The 18,910-nt window shown below is 44.1% G+C and overlaps 7 protein-coding genes across 9 annotated transcripts; 4 read left to right on the forward strand and 3 right to left on the reverse strand.

Annotated features, from left to right (window-relative positions):
* Positions 1-4: 4 nt before the first annotated feature.
* LOC122611475 (proteasome subunit alpha type-6) lies at positions 5-1,410 on the forward strand. The gene is made up of 4 exons (XM_043784600.1): positions 5-108; positions 166-265; positions 328-504; positions 827-1,410. The coding sequence occupies exons 2-4, from the start codon at positions 190-192 to the stop codon at positions 1,306-1,308; spliced, it is 735 nt and encodes a 244-aa protein (XP_043640535.1). The 5' UTR covers positions 5-108; positions 166-189; the 3' UTR covers positions 1,309-1,410.
* A 1-nt stretch (position 1,411) lies between these two features.
* On the reverse strand, positions 1,412-3,283 carry LOC122611473 (deoxyribodipyrimidine photo-lyase-like). Its single transcript, XM_043784597.1, has 3 exons — positions 3,165-3,283; positions 1,839-3,095; positions 1,412-1,777 (listed from the first exon to the last, which is right to left on the reverse strand). Exons 1-3 carry the CDS (start codon positions 3,204-3,206, stop codon positions 1,424-1,426), a joined length of 1,653 nt encoding a protein of 550 aa, XP_043640532.1. The 5' UTR covers positions 3,207-3,283; the 3' UTR covers positions 1,412-1,423.
* Positions 3,284-3,579: 296 nt separating this feature from the next.
* Positions 3,580-7,443, forward strand: LOC122626504. The gene is made up of 2 exons (XM_043806788.1): positions 3,580-4,079; positions 7,072-7,443. Exons 1-2 carry the CDS (start codon positions 3,654-3,656, stop codon positions 7,402-7,404), a joined length of 759 nt encoding a protein of 252 aa, XP_043662723.1. The 5' UTR covers positions 3,580-3,653; the 3' UTR covers positions 7,405-7,443.
* A 485-nt stretch (positions 7,444-7,928) lies between these two features.
* Positions 7,929-9,359, forward strand: LOC122617848 (lysosomal aspartic protease). Its single transcript, XM_043793870.1, has 2 exons — positions 7,929-8,933; positions 8,997-9,359. The coding sequence occupies exons 1-2, from the start codon at positions 8,016-8,018 to the stop codon at positions 9,255-9,257; spliced, it is 1,179 nt and encodes a 392-aa protein (XP_043649805.1). The 5' UTR covers positions 7,929-8,015; the 3' UTR covers positions 9,258-9,359.
* A 1,156-nt stretch (positions 9,360-10,515) lies between these two features.
* Positions 10,516-12,738, reverse strand: LOC122617830 ((Lyso)-N-acylphosphatidylethanolamine lipase). 3 transcript variants are annotated; one of them, XM_043793858.1, is made up of 2 exons: positions 12,591-12,738; positions 10,516-12,002 (listed from the first exon to the last, which is right to left on the reverse strand). In XM_043793858.1, exon 2 carries the CDS (start codon positions 11,934-11,936, stop codon positions 10,773-10,775), a length of 1,164 nt encoding a protein of 387 aa, XP_043649793.1. In that variant the 5' UTR covers positions 11,937-12,002; positions 12,591-12,738; the 3' UTR covers positions 10,516-10,772. The 3 variants fall into 3 exon arrangements, with proteins under 3 accessions (XP_043649793.1, XP_043649777.1, XP_043649785.1); XM_043793842.1 differs by having other exon boundaries at positions 12,284-12,718; XM_043793850.1 differs by lacking the exon at positions 12,591-12,738 and adding an exon at positions 12,081-12,226.
* A 295-nt stretch (positions 12,739-13,033) lies between these two features.
* Positions 13,034-15,309, forward strand: LOC122617821 (tubulin--tyrosine ligase-like protein 12). Its single transcript, XM_043793814.1, has one exon. It carries the CDS (start codon positions 13,390-13,392, stop codon positions 15,268-15,270), a length of 1,881 nt encoding a protein of 626 aa, XP_043649749.1. The 5' UTR covers positions 13,034-13,389; the 3' UTR covers positions 15,271-15,309.
* On the reverse strand, positions 15,300-18,832 carry LOC122617825 (activin receptor type-1). The gene is made up of 7 exons (XM_043793831.1): positions 18,736-18,832; positions 18,158-18,287; positions 17,775-17,850; positions 17,054-17,712; positions 16,422-16,832; positions 16,139-16,364; positions 15,300-16,079 (listed from the first exon to the last, which is right to left on the reverse strand). The coding sequence occupies exons 1-7, from the start codon at positions 18,794-18,796 to the stop codon at positions 15,930-15,932; spliced, it is 1,713 nt and encodes a 570-aa protein (XP_043649766.1). The 5' UTR covers positions 18,797-18,832; the 3' UTR covers positions 15,300-15,929.
* Between the last annotated feature and the right edge of the window lie 78 nt (positions 18,833-18,910).

An 18,910-nucleotide genomic window follows, 5' to 3' on the forward strand; every position in this document is an offset into this window, starting at 1 on the left:
TTAGGTTCATTTTTATGTTGAGAATGACAATCTGAATTTTGCACAGGTTCGATTTAAAGCGACATTTTCCCTGCTATAACAAATTTGTAAATTCTTTTTGTTCAAAAGGTGTGTTGTATACGACTAACTTAGGAAATACACTTTAACCGGCATTATTTATTGCAGCTACCGAACCAAGAGGAAAACAACATGTCTCGCGGAAGTTCAGCCGGCTTTGACAGACACATTACAATCTTCTCTCCGGAGGGACGCCTCTACCAAGTGGGTTAGTATCCTTGCACTTGCAGCTCTATAGCATCCCCTCTGACTTTAGCTTATTCCCGCCAGAGTACGCCTTTAAGGCTATCGCCCAGGAGAACATCACCACGGTGGCGCTGAAGAGTGGCGACTGTGCCGTGGTGGCCACCCAAAAAAAGGTCACCGAGAAGAATATTGTGCCTGAAACAGTGACCCACCTGTTCCGCATCACCAAGGACATTGGGTGCGCAATGACCGGACGCATGGGTACGAACAATAGATACTTTCAATTCTTGTTAATCCCGGCATGATTTGATTCATATTCTCGTAAATAGTATTCTGTAAAAAGTCAGAACATTTTTTATATGTCCTATTAGCCCTCTAGTCTAATTCATTTATTCATTCGGTTGAAACTCAATAGAAGTAGAGTCGGCTCTTTCGAACAGTTTTTCAATTCCAATAAAATCTATAACTATAGCTTGCCAAAGGCAAAGCATAGGTGTATAGCGCGGTTCCAATTCCAACTTAAAAATTCGTATATCAGACCAAGAAATTACACTGAATACTTAAAATTGTTTTTCTTCCCTAGCTGATTCCCGCTCACAGGTGCAGAAGGCCAGGTACGAGGCCGCCAACTTCCGCTACAAGTACGGCTACGATATGCCCGTGGATGTGTTGTGTCGGCGAATTGCGGATATCAACCAGGTGTACACACAGAATGCCGAAATGCGTCCGCTCGGCTGTAGCATGGTGCTGATCGCGTACGACAATGAAATTGGACCCAGCGTTTACAAGACGGACCCGGCTGGCTACTTCAGCGGATTCAAGGCCTGCTCCGTGGGTGCCAAAACTTTGGAGGCCAACAGCTATCTGGAAAAGAAGTACAAAAACAACTTGTCCGAGGAGAAGGCGATCCAGCTGGCCATCACCTGTCTGTCCAGCGTGCTCGCTATTGACTTCAAGCCGAACGGCATTGAGATCGGCGTGGTCAGCAAGACCGATCCAACTTTCCGTATTTTGGATGAGAGGGAGGTAGAGGAACACCTCACCAAAATCGCCGAGAAGGACTAAGATTTGTTCCGCTAAGTGTAATTTTGTCATTTTATAAAGCCTCTTCTTGGATCTATGGTTAAATAAAAAATGCTCTTGGCTTGCATTCAAAACAAAGGCAAATTCCAAAAACGTTTTATTTCTTCTTGTGCACCTTACCGCCGTATCTCATGACAAAGGCATTTACATCGAATTTGCGACGGCATCCCTGATAATTCATGTACCGAACCTTGCCGAAAATAGCCCGCTCCTTCCAACCCATATCATGGACGCCGCCAATTGACCACATGCAGCCCACATAGCCGTTGGGATCGCGTCCATCCAGACTGTATTTGTCGTTCAGCAGGATCGCGTACTCCAAAGCCTGCTCTGGGGTTGCAGTCCATTCCAGAATCTTTTTGGCCCAGTACATGCGCAAAAAGCCGTGCATTTTTCCCTCGCGCACCAGCTGCAGTTGCGCCGAGTTCCATAGGTCGTCATAGGTGAGAGACTAGGGAAAAATAATAAAATCATTGTAGTAGCAAATCCAAAGAAATTAGTTTATGGTGAACCTTCTCTAGTTCCTCTAATCTGTAGCAGGGATCCCGCTTGTCCTTGCGATGTGCATCTAGGGTTTGATATGCCCAAGAACTTATACCTTTAAGACTATCATAGTGCTCGTTGTAGAAGCAAAAGTTATCCGCCAGTTCTCGGCGCACAATGGCCTCCTCGCAAAACGAATCCGCCGAGGCTTTGTATTGTCCTCGAAACCGCTGCACCTCCAGAGCACACCGCTGAGCCGAGATGTGACCAAAGTGCAGCCAAGGCGAGAGTCCGGACAAGGCGTCTGCCGTGGGATCGTTTCGTTTGTCATTAAAATGGCGTAAACGACGACTGCAGAATTCGTAGAGCTGCTGGCAGGCCGCCTTATAACCGGGCTTCGCCCACTGTACCTCATCCACTTCCATGTCGCACTGCAGTGAAGCATAGGCAGCTAACCAATCCACGGCATTTACATTTTTGCAGCCCGTTCCAAAGGGATGCCGCACAACTGGTGGGAATTCGCTGAGGAACTCCCCTAGCTTGGAGTTGATTTTGTTGCGAATGGTGCGGGCAGCATACTCCTGTTTGTCGGAGGTCACCCACAACGGAACCACATTATGGGCATCGACTTGCACCATCGGCACGCTCTTAGGTAGGGCCTTGCTTACATTCTCGACCCATTGGAGGGGCAAACGCAGCGGGGCAAAGTCGCAGACTACGGCTCCAATATCTTTGGATTTCACAAATTCTGGCAATTTTTCCACGGCGGGACCCATTAGCAGGTGGAAGGGTATGTCCAGGGCGCGACACTGCTGCTCCACCTCCTGCAGGCCGCCCATCATGAACTTGTAGTGCCTGATGGTGGCATCTAGGAATTTGGGAACTAGGCAAAATACCACCGATAAGGGTAATTCCAGCTTGAAAGCCAGACGCTGAGCAAAGAGCAAGGCCCAGTTGTCCTGGACGCGCCCGTCGCGGGACATCCAGTAGACGACGCCGCCTAGGCTGGATTCTTTTACATCGTCGGTTTTGGACAGAACGCGCACTCGTTTCTTCCTGAAAGGGAATTCCTGGATGTTTGCTGCCGTGCAGATTCGCTGGTGTTCCAAGTGGGTGAGAAACTGCTCAAAGTTTTGGTATTCCGGCTTAGAAACCAACGAAGTCTTTGATGTGGAGGCCTCCTCATCGTTGCTTTCTTGATCACTTTTGGGCTTAAAGCTGCCTTCCTCGCTTTTTGCAGCCTTTTTGGAAGGACCGGCCTTCTGCGCTTTCGTACGCTTCATCGCCTGCAGCGGCGGAAAATAAACATGAATGATATATCTTGATTTGATTTGTACTAATTCGATTTAACTTACGATCTTAAATAATTCGCGCCAATATGATGCATTTGTCAACATAACTGTTCAACAATACGGCAACTCTATCAGCTGTTCAATAAAACTGGAGTTTAAGCAAATAGCCGCACTCTGAGTGCTCTTCCATAAGGTACGTTCTTTTCTTTTTAAACGCTTTCTAAGATATTATCACTATTGCCTCGAATTCAAATTTCTAGGGGGAGGATTTTGTTGTATGGGAAATATTTTAAAGATACCAACAGACAAAATAAATAGGAATATTGACTTGATCTAATAATAAATGGCAAAATATATTTTAAAATACTGTTAGTTTTAGATGTTTTTAATTCATGAATACTCCATAAGATTTCAAAAGTCTCAGTATTGCATACGATATACAGCATCGATTTCGATTACAGAAAGAGTGCATCTCTGAATGCGCACGTAGAAATTAAAGCTACTTATTACTGTTAATATTTTATTTTAAAATTTAATAAATTCGGAAAGGAAATGGACGAAACTGTGGACGAAACGGCGTTTAATGCCAATATCGGCCGTATTGCTCGATCCACGCTTTTGCGCGATGCTGAACAGTCGATTCATAGAGAGCTGATCGACTACGCAGTAGCGTCGTGCCGACTGTTTTACATCCAGGATGCTTCAGCCTGGAAGGAATGGGAAACCAGCAATGAGGCTTTCAGGGATCTCACTGCTAAAGAAGTGTGCTTTTTATTCCTGACCGACGTTTTGCCCCAACTAGACACCTTTCAGCTTCCGGAGATGGCCAAACAACGTCTCAAGCTTCTGGATCTGCATCCATTTTTTAAACGCGTTTGCCAAGGCTATCAGTATACTCCAGATTGCGACCTTGCAGCTCGATTCGTAGTACAGCCGCAGAAGAATTTTATCATGCCTAACGATATTAAAAAAATCAAGGTAAGAAGATCGATTAACGATATCCAAAAAATCAAGGTAAGAAGATCGTTTAAAGCTAACTTAGAGTATAAAACTATTTAGAAGCAAACTGAGATCTAGTAGCATTAACAGCTAAGGCGTTCCGCCCGTCTAGGGTGACAATGGTTTATACAGTGTGAGAGAGAGTATAATTTTATTTTTAATGGATTAGCCTGGAGTTTACCCGACCAAAATGGTTCCAAAATGTTCTTAATGACAATGGTGTGGCGATTTGTGAGGAACCTTTCGAAGACAGATTTGTTCATAATGTATTAGATGACGGACAGGACAACGTTGAAGATCAAAATGAAGCTGTGTCAGCACCTAGCGTTTTGGAGGCATTCGAGGTTGCAGAAATTCGGAATAGATTTGTCCACTCTAATTTTAATGACGAGAGTTTAAAGCACAGCGTATCTCGTTTAAATAATGTTGTGCGCGACTGTTTCTATAAACAAAAACTAAAAAACCACATATGAAATTAATCTTGTTATATTATGCTTATGAATACTCATTATATGTATACGATTTATGAAATATCCATGTTATTATATTAAATTTATTAAATTTTTTGTTTGATTAAAAAATTAATTTGTTTTTATGTTAAAACATATTACAAACATAAAAACCATAAAATAAACAAAAAACATTTTTTTTGCACCTTTCTGTTAGTGCGTTTTCCGGATATACCGACGTATAACCGGATTCTACGTATATTCTTGATCAGGATCAATAGCCGAGTCGATCTGGCCATTTCCGTCTGTCCGTGTGAACGTCTAGATCTCAGGAACTACAAAAGCTACAAAGTTGACATTAAGCATACTCCAGAGACATAGACGCAGCGCAAGTTTGTTGACCCATGCTGCCACGCCCACAAACTGCCACGCCCACATTTGTGAAAATGTTTTGACATTATTTTATTAGTCTGGTAAATTTCTATCTATTTGCAAAAAATTTGTTTGCCACGCCCACTCTAACGCCCGCAAACCGCCCAAAGCTGCCACGCCCACACTCTTGAAAATGTTTTGATATATTTTCACATTTTTGTTAGTCTTGTAAATATCTCTCGATCTGCCAAACAACTTTTTGCAATTCCCAAAAACCTCCAAAAACTGTCTCCTTCGCACTTCCACCAGCTAAGTACCGGGTATCAGATAGTCGGGGAACTCGACTATAGCGTTCTCTTGTTTTTTTTTAAATTTATTTTCTTATTTGAAAATCTTATTTTAAAATTACAGTAATTATAATAACTTGCTTTGTATGTTTTAACTAGTTAGTATATTTATTAAGTCAAATTACTAGTATGTAAATGACCCATGTTTTTCATTTTCAGTAGTTAAAATCGGAGCATGTTTGCATGTATTTTTTAGAGCAATCTTAACTGCTTCGTTTATTGCGAGACATATGTGTAGTGAAATTTGAGGTTGGAAATGGAATTCCTTAGGGATTGAAAAAGTTGTTTGAGGGTTATGGCGGGTATGCTAATTTTGTTGTATTTTGATAGTGATGTGTTGGTAGATTTATTTTTTTACCTGGGATGGTTGTTATTGGTGAAAAAGAGACATAAAGCTTCCGACATATGTCTATTATTTGGTCTATGGTGCTAGGCTATAATATAGGAAGGACTAGGTTAACTTTTAGGATATCGTTGAAATGTCTTAGGACTCTGCGTTTAAAGGTGATCGGAGTGTTCAGGACCATGGAGTAGGAGATACGGTCCATACCCGGTACGGTCCATAACACCTTTAGGAGATTTTAAGGTGGTTATTGGTATGGTGGGTGGTTATACCCATTGGTATACTAGATTCGTTGAGAGTAAGTAACAAGCGTTTCTGACCGTTCTTAATCAGGATTAACATCTGAGTCGAACCGGCCATGTCCGTCCGTTCGTCCGTACAAAGGATTAAGTGCTAGGGCACATTGCAATAAGGATGGGAAAGTCCCATCCATTAGTTTCCGGGGCAAACAAGCAAAAAATCTACATGCATAAAGGTGTTGTGAGTTGTGGTTAGGGGATTAATATAGTCTGAACGATCTATAAATTTGGCGATGGTATTGCCTTTTGAGTTGGCTCTGGGGTTGCCAGCTGCTTTGGTCTCCTAGAAATAGGATGGGTAAGTTATTTCGGAAAAGGACGTTTTGAAGGTTGCTAAGACAGAATTGATGGTAGGTAAAAATCAAGGAAAAGTTTGTGGTGGAATTGATCGATGTACCGATCTCTTTAAAGCGAGAGTTCAGTTGGTGCTGTGTGTGGGATATGCACTAAAACGGCTGTGCCACCGAATGCATTTGAACAGAAGCGGCAGTATATTTTATTGTTTATGGAAACAAAGAAGGGATGTGGTTCCATTGCATTGCATGTTCCGTTTCTATATAAATAATATTTTAAAAATGGTTTTGTATGGGTTTAAATGGTTTCAATATTACGAAATAAATTTGTTTTTTGATTAGAAATGGAAAAACGTTTGCGAAGTCGAGTACTGGGCTGGATCTGGTTATAATCACGTATTTGGGTCCGGGGGTACGGTATTAATAGTGGTATGATTTAGCTGCCCTCGGATCCCCCATCTTGGATACGGCCAAAGACATTATAATAACTATTATTCTAATTTCTTTGTTACGACTGAAGAAGACGATGAAGACGAAGAAAAGTACAATTGTACATATGTATGTATTGATATTTGCTTACATTAATAATCAAATATAAGGATTTATTATTTAAAGATAAAGATGTTCTTAAACAAAAGGCAAATACCATGTACACTTTAAAATTTTTAGTACTTAATTCAAATAGAAAGTTTAAATAAAGTTATTATGATTTCGAAGACTAGGTAACGATTTGGCTACTAAAAGTTCGGTTTTTACTGCTGCCACTAAGTACTTAATATAGTTTATACAAGGCACTTACACATTTATAATCTTATATGACTAATTTAATTCAAACAAAGTTCAATAAATTTTTTTTTTATTTATATAGAATAGCGATTCCCTGAAAAGATGTCAAACCGTGCTTATAAAAAGTGATGAAGTGGAGCACAAGACCTGCGTTGGGTACCGAAGCAAGGTCACCCTGGAGTCCGCCGTTCTGTTCTCGGTTCTGTTATCCACCAATCATGAGCTTTCTATTGGGAAGATGCTCGATATGACTGAGATTCACGAACGACTGCGGCGCGCCAAACAGTCATTTGAAGATACTGCCAAAGTTACTCCGTACCGAATGAACATTGACGACCTAATCTACAATTTGGATGTCTGTGCTAAGGTTAAATCTAAACTTTGCCGAGTTATAAGTGATTGTAAAAAGTATTAGAAAGGATAAGTAATATGTGCGCTTTATGATATTTGAAAACCAACTGACTATTACGAAAGTCTTGTTTTTGTGCATAAATTTATCTTTAAGCTCTGAGAAAAAACGGTTTATAACATTTTATAATGAAACTATAATTTATTTTACACTTTTATTGGCTGATAATTAATTAAACATCATATATTTGTTTCTCTAAAATGAAGATTATTATATGCAGTCCACGGCGTCAATATGTTTGAAAAACCACAAAATTGAACAACCGATTTGTATTATTTCCAAATTTTAATTAATTTTAATGTTTAAAGTTTGATAATTAAGACTTCTAAAAATAAAAGAGATGGGGACATGTTTAAACTCTTACTTAATTTCTCTGTAAAATATTTTATCCTCTTCCTAAAGGAATTGATTATTTATTTGTAGTACATATAAGAAGGAAAATGAGGTAATTCCATTATTTTTTAAGAGAACTATCGAATCTCTCTGGTCAAACGTCGCGCCAAGTCAAATTTAGTACATTTTCTGTGCTGAATCATTTTCGCTGTGCCGCAATATTTAATTAACTGCAGCGATCATTACAGTTTTAGCCACCAGTGAAGAGAAACATTGAACTCGAAATGCAGAAGGTTGCACTTCTGCTAGTTGCCTTCCTTGCTGCGGCCGTGGCCGACTCAAATCCACAGGAGAAACCCAGATTGCTGCGAGTACCACTCCACAAATTTCAGTCGGCCCGCCGACACTTCGCGGATGTGGGCACAGAACTGCAGCAATTGCGCATTAGGTACGGCGGAGGTGATGTGCCGGAACCTCTGTCCAACTACATGGACGCCCAGTACTATGGACCCATTGCCATTGGCTCGCCGCCGCAGAACTTCCGTGTGGTTTTCGACACTGGCTCCTCGAACTTGTGGGTGCCGTCCAAGAAGTGTCACCTGACCAATATCGCATGTTTGATGCACAACAAGTACGATGCCTCCAAGTCGAAGACCTATACCAAGAACGGCACTGAGTTCGCCATCCAGTACGGTTCGGGCAGCTTGTCCGGATACCTGTCCACCGATACGGTTTCCATTGCCGGTCTGGACATCAAGGATCAGACATTCGCCGAGGCGCTGAGTGAGCCGGGTCTAGTCTTCGTGGCTGCCAAGTTTGACGGCATTCTGGGCCTGGGCTACAGCTCCATTTCTGTTGACAAGGTGAAGCCGCCATTCTACGCCATGTACGAGCAGGGTTTGATCTCCGCTCCGGTGTTCTCATTTTACCTGAACCGCGATCCCGCCTCCCCCGAGGGCGGTGAGATCATCTTTGGCGGCTCCGATCCCAACCACTACACTGGTGAATTCACCTACTTGCCTGTTACCCGCAAGGCCTACTGGCAAATTAAGATGGATGCCGCTTCCATTGGTGATTTGCAGCTGTGCAAGGGTGGTTGCCAGGTAATTGCTGACACCGGCACGTCACTAATTGCTGCTCCGTTGGAGGAGGCCACTTCTATTAACCAGAAGATCGGTGGAACTCCCATCATCGGTGGTCAGGCGAGTACCAAGCTCTAAGTTATTACCCGAATTACTGCTAATCCGTATAATAACCTACTCTAGTATGTGGTATCTTGCGATCTCATCCCCAAACTGCCGGTAATTAAGTTTGTGCTGGGCGGAAAGACCTTCGAACTTGAGGGCAAGGACTATATTCTCCGTGTGGCCCAGATGGGCAAGACCATCTGTTTGTCCGGTTTCATGGGCATGGACATCCCCCCTCCAAACGGACCTTTGTGGATCCTGGGTGACGTTTTTATTGGAAAATACTACACCGAATTTGACATGGGCAACGATCGTGTGGGCTTCGCCGATGCCAAATAATCGAACAAAGAAAAGTATACTTAAAATTTAAATTGTAAACATTATCGATACCCTTGCGGATTTCTCCGAAGAACCTATGGAATATATATGTAATAGCTATAATGTTTCTTTGTTTGATGGCGAGTTGTTTATGCGAAATCAGCAGACTGTTTTTGCTGGCTCTACTCTTTGTGATAGGGCACAAAGCTTTATAAAGTATTATGTAGGTGAATGTGTATATGGCATTTGTCATGATTAGTGGAGAGTCTAATTGAAAACGAATGTATATGATTGCTTGTAAAGCTTTTTCACTCAATTAATTTATATAATATACTTTTCTATACAGTGAAAAGATCTTGTGCCCAGCCAGTTGATAACAAATCTCTGGGGATCAACGACTTTCTCAGCTGTTATACATATATTGAAAATTGCAGATTCAAGAAATGTAATTTCCCCTTTCTTTTTGAATTTCAATTTATAGTTTTAAATTGTGAAATTCCCCTAATAGTTATGAATGGATAATTAAAGAGTTTACACGAAAGAGTTTACTTCCACTTATATACAACCGATTTTAATGAGACATACGTAAAGAATTTATTAAAACAAGCCGGTAGCTAACGAATTGCCGGATGTGCCTGAAGGAAACATAGTTTTTTGGATATTTTCAGTTTGTTAACTCTTTAATTTAAATAGACAACGAAAATGTTGACAAATGATAAGCGAATTTATTAAAAAGGCAATAAAAAGCGACTTGCTTATGATTTAAGTCAGGGGCCAGTTCAACGCCGCATTTTAATAAGACTTTATTTATAAGAGATCCGTTCTCTTAAATAAGAAATTAAGCCAATGAATCACTTACTAACAAAATCAGGCGCCTAGTATAAAGAGCCGCTCCCGTTTTCAACTATATAATTCCATTGTTTTGCTGGCTATCAGCTAACTTAAGATAGCCTTAGACCCAAACCAAAAGAATTGAAAACAAGCGGCGCGTGTGGGATCTTCCGGATCGATGTCTGACGCATGTTGGGCACCGATTGCATTCGTAGAAAACTTTTCGGCGGAGCTTCGAATTCCTCCATTGCTTATCAACCAAGTTATCAATGGAACTCCATGCGCGTTGACAGTGCCCCTGAAGTGACCTTTGTACTCGGACTGAATCAGCACAAACGAACGATAGCTGCTACAAAAGCACTTGGTTGCCAGCACAATCCATGGACTTTACATATTTTAATGAAACTTGTATACCTAGGTCACTTGAAAAAAGGAGTTTTTGACTAAGTTGATTTTCTAACAAAAATAGATATATATTTAAGCTATTTAAAAACTGCGTATAACTTGAAATCTCAAAAAATATAAATAAGAATACGCCCGTCTTGGGAGTTATTTCAGTTTGGCCAGTTTTGACTGTAGATTAAAAATAACGGCTAATTGGATAAGATGATCATTTAATACTAGGCAATGACACTAAGCTATTAGATACAGGCTGGCAGGCGAGCTGTGATTTGTTTGGTTCTCAGCGTATCCCGCAGCTTCTGCTCACTTCGGTTTAATGTTCGCCGCCAGTTCGTCGGTGGTCGGCGTGGATGTGTCAGCTGCAGTGACTGGTTCGGACACCGGCTGCACTTCGGGCTGGACCTCTACCGTCTTTGCTGTGCTCAGGCTGGGCTCGCGCTCCTCGTCGGACTCCGTAGACTCGCGGATTAGCTGCAAGGGCGTTATCAGCTTGCCACCGGCCACCTTATACATATCACAGGTCTCGTTCACATAGCGGTTGAACACGTCCGGCTTGTCGGCATATACGTGGTGGCCGGCGCCCGTCACTATCTTGATGTCCACCATGTTGCTGCCGCGCTGCGACTTGATCTTCTCCCCAGACGACGAGTCGATCCACGACCGGGAGCCATAGATGAACGTGATTGGTATGTTGCTGCGCACGTCTTTGATGCGGTGAATCATGGGATGCTTGGCCCATCCGAAGGATTGCATCATTGTGTGGAAGGCGGACTCACCGCTGGGGCTCTGGGCGTTGCACTGATGTATGTACTGCGGCAGCAAGTTGATATCCTCCTCGATGGTGCTCTGGAACTTCCGCATAATATCTGGACGTGTCTTTTGCACCACCCACTGGCCAAAGGGGCCGGCGGCGCGTAGAGCCCACAACGGATTAAGCGGGGTCAGTACTCTAGCTATGGCCCGCACCCAGAGCGGAATTGTTTTGCCGTTGGTCGAGTCCGAGGGCTTCTCGGGGAAGCCCCAGGGATCGGCCAGTATGAGGTGTTTCACACGCTCCGGGTGTGAAAGAGCGTAGCTGGAGGCAATGAAGCCGCCCATCGAGTGGCCCAACAGGATCATGTCGTTAATGTTCATTTCGCGACGCCACTCCTCCACTGATTTGACAAATTGCTTCTCGCACACCAGCGCATCCTTGGCGAACTGCGGCCGGGAGCTGCGTCCGAAACCGAGGATGTCCATTGCGTATACTGGACGACCCTTGGCAAAGGCATCCAGGTTCATCACCCACAGGGCAATACCTGCTCCCAGGCCATGCAAGAGCACCAGGGGCACCTCCTTGGACTCGGTATTCATGCTGATGGTCCAGATCTTATCCGCTTCGCCCACCGCAGGCCCGATGTCCACAAAGAAGCCACGGTAGGGCAGCTTGACGTATGACAGTATTTTCTTCTCCACGGCACGCAGCATTGTCGGTGAGCTTGATGTCCAGTTACACAACCATTTCCAGAGAAAGAATCTATTGTTTCGGGGATCCTGCAGGTGAGAGATGAAAGTGACGAGTGAATTTGGGGAGTTGCTGAGGTGACTGAGCGTTGTGGGTTCGGTGGGCACCTCTAGCCGCTGGCTATGTGATCCATGCCAGGTGGTCCGTCCCGAAAATTACTTAACCAGCGGCTGTCAGTTAATTGCGCAGTTGTTTGCAAAATGTGGCAATAAAAATGGGTATATCTTTTGGGTATTATCGTGAATTCACAAGGCAGGGCCTACTATGATGGTGAACTGGGCCTGGGCCTGGACCTGGTCGCCCTGCTTACCTCTAGGTCCATGCCCTGATTGGATACCGATCCCAGTGTAGGCTGCGGGAGGTTCGAAATAGAGACGTCTGTGGATGCTGGCGTTGGAACCACCACGCCGCCGCTCGCCAGTGCCAGCGGTTCGCTCATCTCGATCTGATCTCTCACTGCTGATTTGTGTGGGTACAATGGGCGGCTGTGTGCAGGTGTGTGCGGGGGTCTGGTATCCTAACAATAATATTCCGCCACCATTTGCGCGCTACGTTCGTACCCGTCGAAAGTCGAGAGTTTCATGAATACTGACTCGAAAATAAATTTAGATTTGTACCCCTTAGAACTGCCGAGCTGGGATGACTTTTAACTTCTGCTAATGCTCCGCGGAAAGTGGCCTGGTTTGGTCTGATTTAAGTTCCGTGTCGCAATTACATGTTATCTATTCTAATGGTGAAATACTGGTTGTTGTTGCTAATCCAGTGGGAAGAGCCACTAACAAATACAGGCGCAATAACCAAGCGAGTTCGGTCACACCATCAGCTGGGCTGATCAGCTGGCCGCAAACAGTGCTGGTTAACGGTTAGCACGGGCGTCAAAAAGGTTTATGAGCCTTTATCGGCCTTTATAATATAATATTTAAGCTCATATCCATCCTGTTAAGCACAAGTTATAAATCCATTACGTTGTGAACGATAAACGGTGTACTATTTACTCTCTAAAATAAGAACATTTAAGCAAAGGGAACTTGTTTCTGGGAAAGCTTAACGTAATGAGACAGAACTAATATTCATATGCTTATGTTGTACTTCTACTTGGATTAACAAGGAAGAGCAATATTTTAAAGCATTTGTTGAATTATTTTGCGGTTTGCGTTCAATTTTTTATTTAAAAAAATATAAGTGTTTACCATGACAGAAATACAAAAGTTGAGGGCATTTTTTTTAACTCGAATATGGCTTATATAGTTGTATATTCACACCAGATCCAATTAAAGATTGCGGGAACGAAACCAAGTCCTAAGAGTACAAACTTCCTCAAAGAAGAAGAGATACGCATCACTGGACCTGGGCGTATACGGTCACTTTAACTCGGTCGTGCTCCAAGAGTATTCCTTTTTGCGCTATTTCCTGCACATGGACGGCATAAACAAGTACAACGAGTTTGTGGCGCTGCACAAGCCGCAGCTGGAGTCCTCGGCTGTTCCGTTGATCTTTTGGCCGGCGCTGTACCAAAAACTGACCACGGAAACATTCGACGCCGGCGAGGCTCTCCAGTTGATGCTGATTGACTACGATGAGGATGAGGAGCAAAATCCTGCCGAGAACGACGACAGTCCCAACCCGGTGTTTGCACTGGGCGTGGCCCTAGAGCAGGGAATAAAAGCCAGTGATCCTCAGGCCATCTTTTTGGTCGATCACGCTTGGACATTCAGGTTGAACGGAGCCCGGCAGCAATTGGAGCAGTATCCGCAACTGGCGGACCGACTTTCGGCCATCACTGGCGTTGATCTCGAGCTGGAGAATCGGGTCGATAAAATACTGCGCCGCCTATGGAAGTACTGCCACGCCTACTCCATCGGCAGCGATGGCTTGTCGGACGAGGAGCGCCAGCCCATCTGGTACGTGATGGACGAAGTCGGGTCAGCGGTGAACCATTCGGACGATCCCAACTTTCGTCTTGTCCCTCTGCTCTACATAAACACCCGAACTACGTACAGTGTGCTCTTTCCGATTCGGGACTGCGATGTCGGAGATTCAGTGACCCGCAATGTGGTGGAGTACGTGGCCAAGGAGGCGCCCCAGCGGGATGCCCTGCTTTTACCTTGGCGCGATTCCGACCTCACGGGCGAAAGCTTCTTGCAAGTTGAACCAAGGGTAGACTACTTTACCAGCGGTCACATCCCCGAAACCTATCCCAAAAGCAATATCGATCCACTACCAGCCAGGTCACGTTGCGGCCCGTTAAAGGTGTATGCAGAGTACGAGGTGGTGCGCCGTCATCTAACTTCGCCTGAGTTCATCCTAGTTAACAACGCAGACGAAGCGGATGTCCTTTGGCTCACACATCACTTCAAGGATTTTGAGGACTTTGCCGATAGGTCGCCCGGCAAGTTCATCAATCAGTTTCCCTTCGAGTACGTAATCACCATCAAAGACCTCCTAAGCATTGTGGGCCGCCGGGCGGCCAAAGAACACCACAATAGCCTTACGCTGGAAACGTTTCCGACATGGCTTCCCACCACCTATAATCTGTCCACCGAACTAAAGGAGTTCGCTGCTTACTACCAAGCGAGAGTAGCCAAGGGCCTAGACAACCACTGGATTATCAAGCCCTGGAATTTGGCTCGCGGACTGGACACACACATCACGGACAACATCAAGCAGATCGTACGCCTACCGGCCACTGGTCCAAAGATTGCACAAAAGTACATCGAGCGACCAGTTCTCTTTAGTCGAGAGGAACTGGAAGGACGCGTTAAGTTTGATATTCGCTATGTAATTCTCTTGAAGAGCGTCAAACCGCTGAAAGCATATATACACCGGAAGTTCTTCCTGCGTTTCGCAAATCACCCCTTCTCGCTGGATCACTTCGATGACTACGAGAAACACTACACGGTGATGAACTACCAGACGGAGGCGCAGCTGCATCACGTCAAGTGCGACGACTTCCTGACCCTTTGGCAGGATCAGTATCCGGAAAATAGTTGGCTGGCTCTGGAGCAGCAAATCTGTAACATGCTTCTCGAGGTGCTTCAGTGCGCCCGTCAAGCAGATCCACCCTGCGGCCTGGCTCCTTGTGCCCAATCACGAGCTCTTTACGCAGCTGACATTATGCTTCGGTGGAAGGACGATAAGGAGAAGGTGATGGAGCCCCAGTTGCTAGAAATCAACTGGACTCCCGACTGCAAACGCGCCTGCGACTATTACCCCGATTTCTTCAACGACATCTTTCGTCTGCTCTTTCTAGACGAAGCAAATGACGAGAGCTTCCGGGTACTGACATCAGACAATTGACATAAGCCCAGCCAATAAACCAGATTTTCTAATGTTAAATGCTTAGTCGTGTATTTCATTTCGTTTAGACTATACAAAACTTAAATAGCTTGCCCTTTGTACAATATACAAGTAGGTGTGTATGCTTCTATGCGTGGGGAACTAAGTCCTAAAGGCTTAACTAACTAAGATAGCAAGTCAATTGGTGGTGTCGCTTATGGTTCTATCATAGCATGGACAAGTTCTAGAGTTATGAATTTAGTGTAAAGTTCAAAGAGTGAGCTTAAAGTTAGGGCGTTTACAATTCTCAATTGCAAATGGCACTTGATGAACGATGAATAATGGTAAATAGTGAAATTACAACTTTACATGATGATTTCCCAAGAACATTCATTAGAGTCGATGCTAACATTAACTTAAGGCAATTTTCAAGGCACCCTAATTAGGCTAGGCTCACGGTGTAACAGAAACGATAATGTAAATTCAAACATAAATAAATATGTTATAGTCTTCTATGTATAAGTTCCCAAGGGTCTTGTACTTGGATTAGTTAATTCAACACGAAGGATCTTTGAATAATATACCTACGAACTAATAGTATGAAATGCAAGGGTATGTCAATGAATGAATCTTAGACTACACCTAAATTATCGCTTACTGCTAGGGCTCGACTACAACCACTAAACGCAGACCTCGTCAAAGTCCAAACGTATCTTCTCGTCGGCGGAAGCTAGCTTATGTATAGTCTTTTTTATGCGCAGCGCTGGCAAGCGCACGTTGGGGTTTTGGTGCCAGCACTCCCTCATGAGCTTGGACATGCCAGCCAGTAACTAAATAATGAGAACTTTTAGATTGAAAATCATGACAATGACATACAACAGCGGCTTACCGAATCCGAACTCCAACGATTGGGGATGGAGGGCCTGTAGTTGTCGATACAGACCACCTTGCGCATATCCTCAAAGCTGGGATCCATTGGTACCACATCGTAGAAGGGCACCTTGTACTCCTCTGCTATGCCGCAAGAAATGGTGCGACGACAAACCTCCCAGAGGACAAGTCCAAATGCGTATATATCTGTGCGGCGCAGTGCTTCGAAGCATTCTAAATCAATGCTGCAATTAAATTTTAATGTGATATTGTCGTTTATGGTAAAGCCAATAAGCACATACCTTTCATCCAGAACCTCTGGGGCCATGTATCGCTTGGTGCCCACTTTAGGGTTGTTGCCCAGGTCCAGTTGTCCTGTGACGTGCGAATGGGTAACGGCCAGTCCGAAGTCGGCTATCACGCACGAGCCGTTAGAGGTGACGAGTATATTTTTTGACTTCAAATCACGATGGGCCATAGCTGGCTTTCCTTGCTTGCCGAATATCTCTGTGTGCAAGTGCACCAGCCCATTAGCTATAGACAGGCAAATCCATACCATATCGTTGTGGCTTAGGGCGTTACGGTTAAGGTGATCAAACAGCGAGCCCAGTGGATAGTAGTGTGTCATTAACCAAAGTTGGGTACACGAGTTGCGCGACGTCATGTCGGAGCCGATGAATCCGAGAATATTTTCATGTCGAAGCAATATGGTGCTGAAAAAAGTGCGATTACTAAATGATTCATAGAGCATTTAGAGGTAGCAATAAATATTATACTCTATAGGGCACATTTTATGGTGGGAAGCATTACAGAGTATTTTTAGGGGATTTTGTAGACTGATTTTCATGAAATTAAAAACTAATGTATAAAAGCTAATATAGGAATTCCTTGTATAAAATTATACAATATACCTATAAAGTAATTTTGTCCTTACCTGTAGATCTCTGTTTCCCGCTTCCAGGACTCTTCGTCGCGACTAAAGAATATTTTGACGGCGATGCTTTCGCCATGCCAGTGGCCGCGCCAAACCTCACCGTACTTGCCTCGACCTATGCACTCGATAAGGGTGACCTGTTTAGCTAGCGTACGCTGCACCAGCAGCGGCAATCCGCTGCCCGATCCGGAGGTCACCGAGTGCTGAAGATACTCCCTCAACGTACTGTCACCGGCGCTGGTGGCGCGGAGCAGCTCATCATTGACTAGATACGCTTCCGGGTCCTGTTTGGTTCGCGAGGCAGCCAAACGCTTGCGATGGCTACGACGAATAAAGAAGATGGTCACGGCGCCCAGCAGAGCGATAACCAAAAAAGGACCCAGAATGGCGACAGACATCTTGCTTATACTACTGGTATCCGCGGTTATTACCGTCACGTCATTGCTGTCGAAGGGCAGCAGTTCTGGAAAGTCTCCTTCATTGCAGTAATCACCGGCACAGCATACCACATTAACGAACTTCCCCGTATTGCGTTTACTGGGTCCATTGATCTTTAAGGAGTTTTGACTGCAGATCATGGGCAGTTGATCCGGCGAAGTGCTGCAACCGCGAGACTCCTGCACTTGACCATCGGCATCGCGGGTGCGCGACTTCCAGCACTGTTAAAACACGGAAACCTAGTTACTTTTAAGTTTAATTAAGTTTAAAGTGAGGAACTCACCTGAATCGCGTTCTGGCAGGTGTGGGTAAACTCATACGGATCCCGGCAGGGCGGCTCGCAAGAAAAGCATTTGTATCTGGTAAAAGATAGTGTTTAATATGATTTTACACGAACTCGGTTAATATTCGGGTATAAAAATATGTATCAATATCGATTAAACAAGTAAAACTATGAATATTTTCGAATTTTGTATTTAAATATAACCATTTTTTTGTTGACGTAAAAGTTGTACCTTCTCTTCATGCGGCGCTTACTCTTAATGTGTCTCCTAATTAGGGATTAGCAGCATGGCAATTGGGAGGTAGCAGAGATTAGCAATACATTGTCTTTTGTACAAAAGCGGGGGTTACAAGCTAGGGGTTCAGGACTTAAGATATAATTACCTGGGATGCGTCTGCACCGAGTTCTGTGGCACGGCCGGTAACTCTTTGCCATTGAGATGGGCGGATGAGGCGGAGGATGGTTCCATGTCTAAACTCGGAATGTCCTCCCGCAGATGATCGCTAATTTCAGCTGAAACACAACAAATGCACATTAAAACACATGCATATATCAAATATGTACACACATTGAAAGCCCCACCAATACCACTAGCACTAAAACACACACAGGCGCCCCAGCAAGTTCTGTATACACACACGGAACTATGGTGTGCGTGGGTAAATCATTGAAAAAATGCACTTATGCTGCAAACGCCCACGACATCCGTTTATATAATCCGTTCTGTAGGATCCATCAGAAGCTTCTGTTACTAATCAACATCCCGAGAAAACTTTTTCGATTTAGCCTGGCCAAGTACGCAGCACAGTTGGGCAGAACCACAGCATATGAAAACAAATCGAAAACACTGTGACTTTTCAAGCCATTCCGTCTGGCTTTAAAACCCCTTACAATCGGAGTTTCTCTTGCGCACTCTCTTTTCAAAGCACTCAATAATGGCCTAACACTAATTAAGGCCCACCTCTGGCATTGTTGTATAGCAGAAATGTCAATAGAAAAACTAAAAATATATTGGACTCCATTGCTAGAAATGATTCAAGTCCGAACCTATCGGGGCCTATCGATATACGACAGGGCAGTGTGACCAGGGTCAACGTCTGCACATAACATATTAAACAAAAATACTAGGCCCTACA

The sequence above is a fragment of the Drosophila teissieri genome, chromosome 2L, assembly GCF_016746235.2.
Source record: "Drosophila teissieri strain GT53w chromosome 2L, Prin_Dtei_1.1, whole genome shotgun sequence".
In the NCBI taxonomy this organism is placed as follows: Eukaryota; Metazoa; Arthropoda; class Insecta; order Diptera; family Drosophilidae; genus Drosophila; species Drosophila teissieri.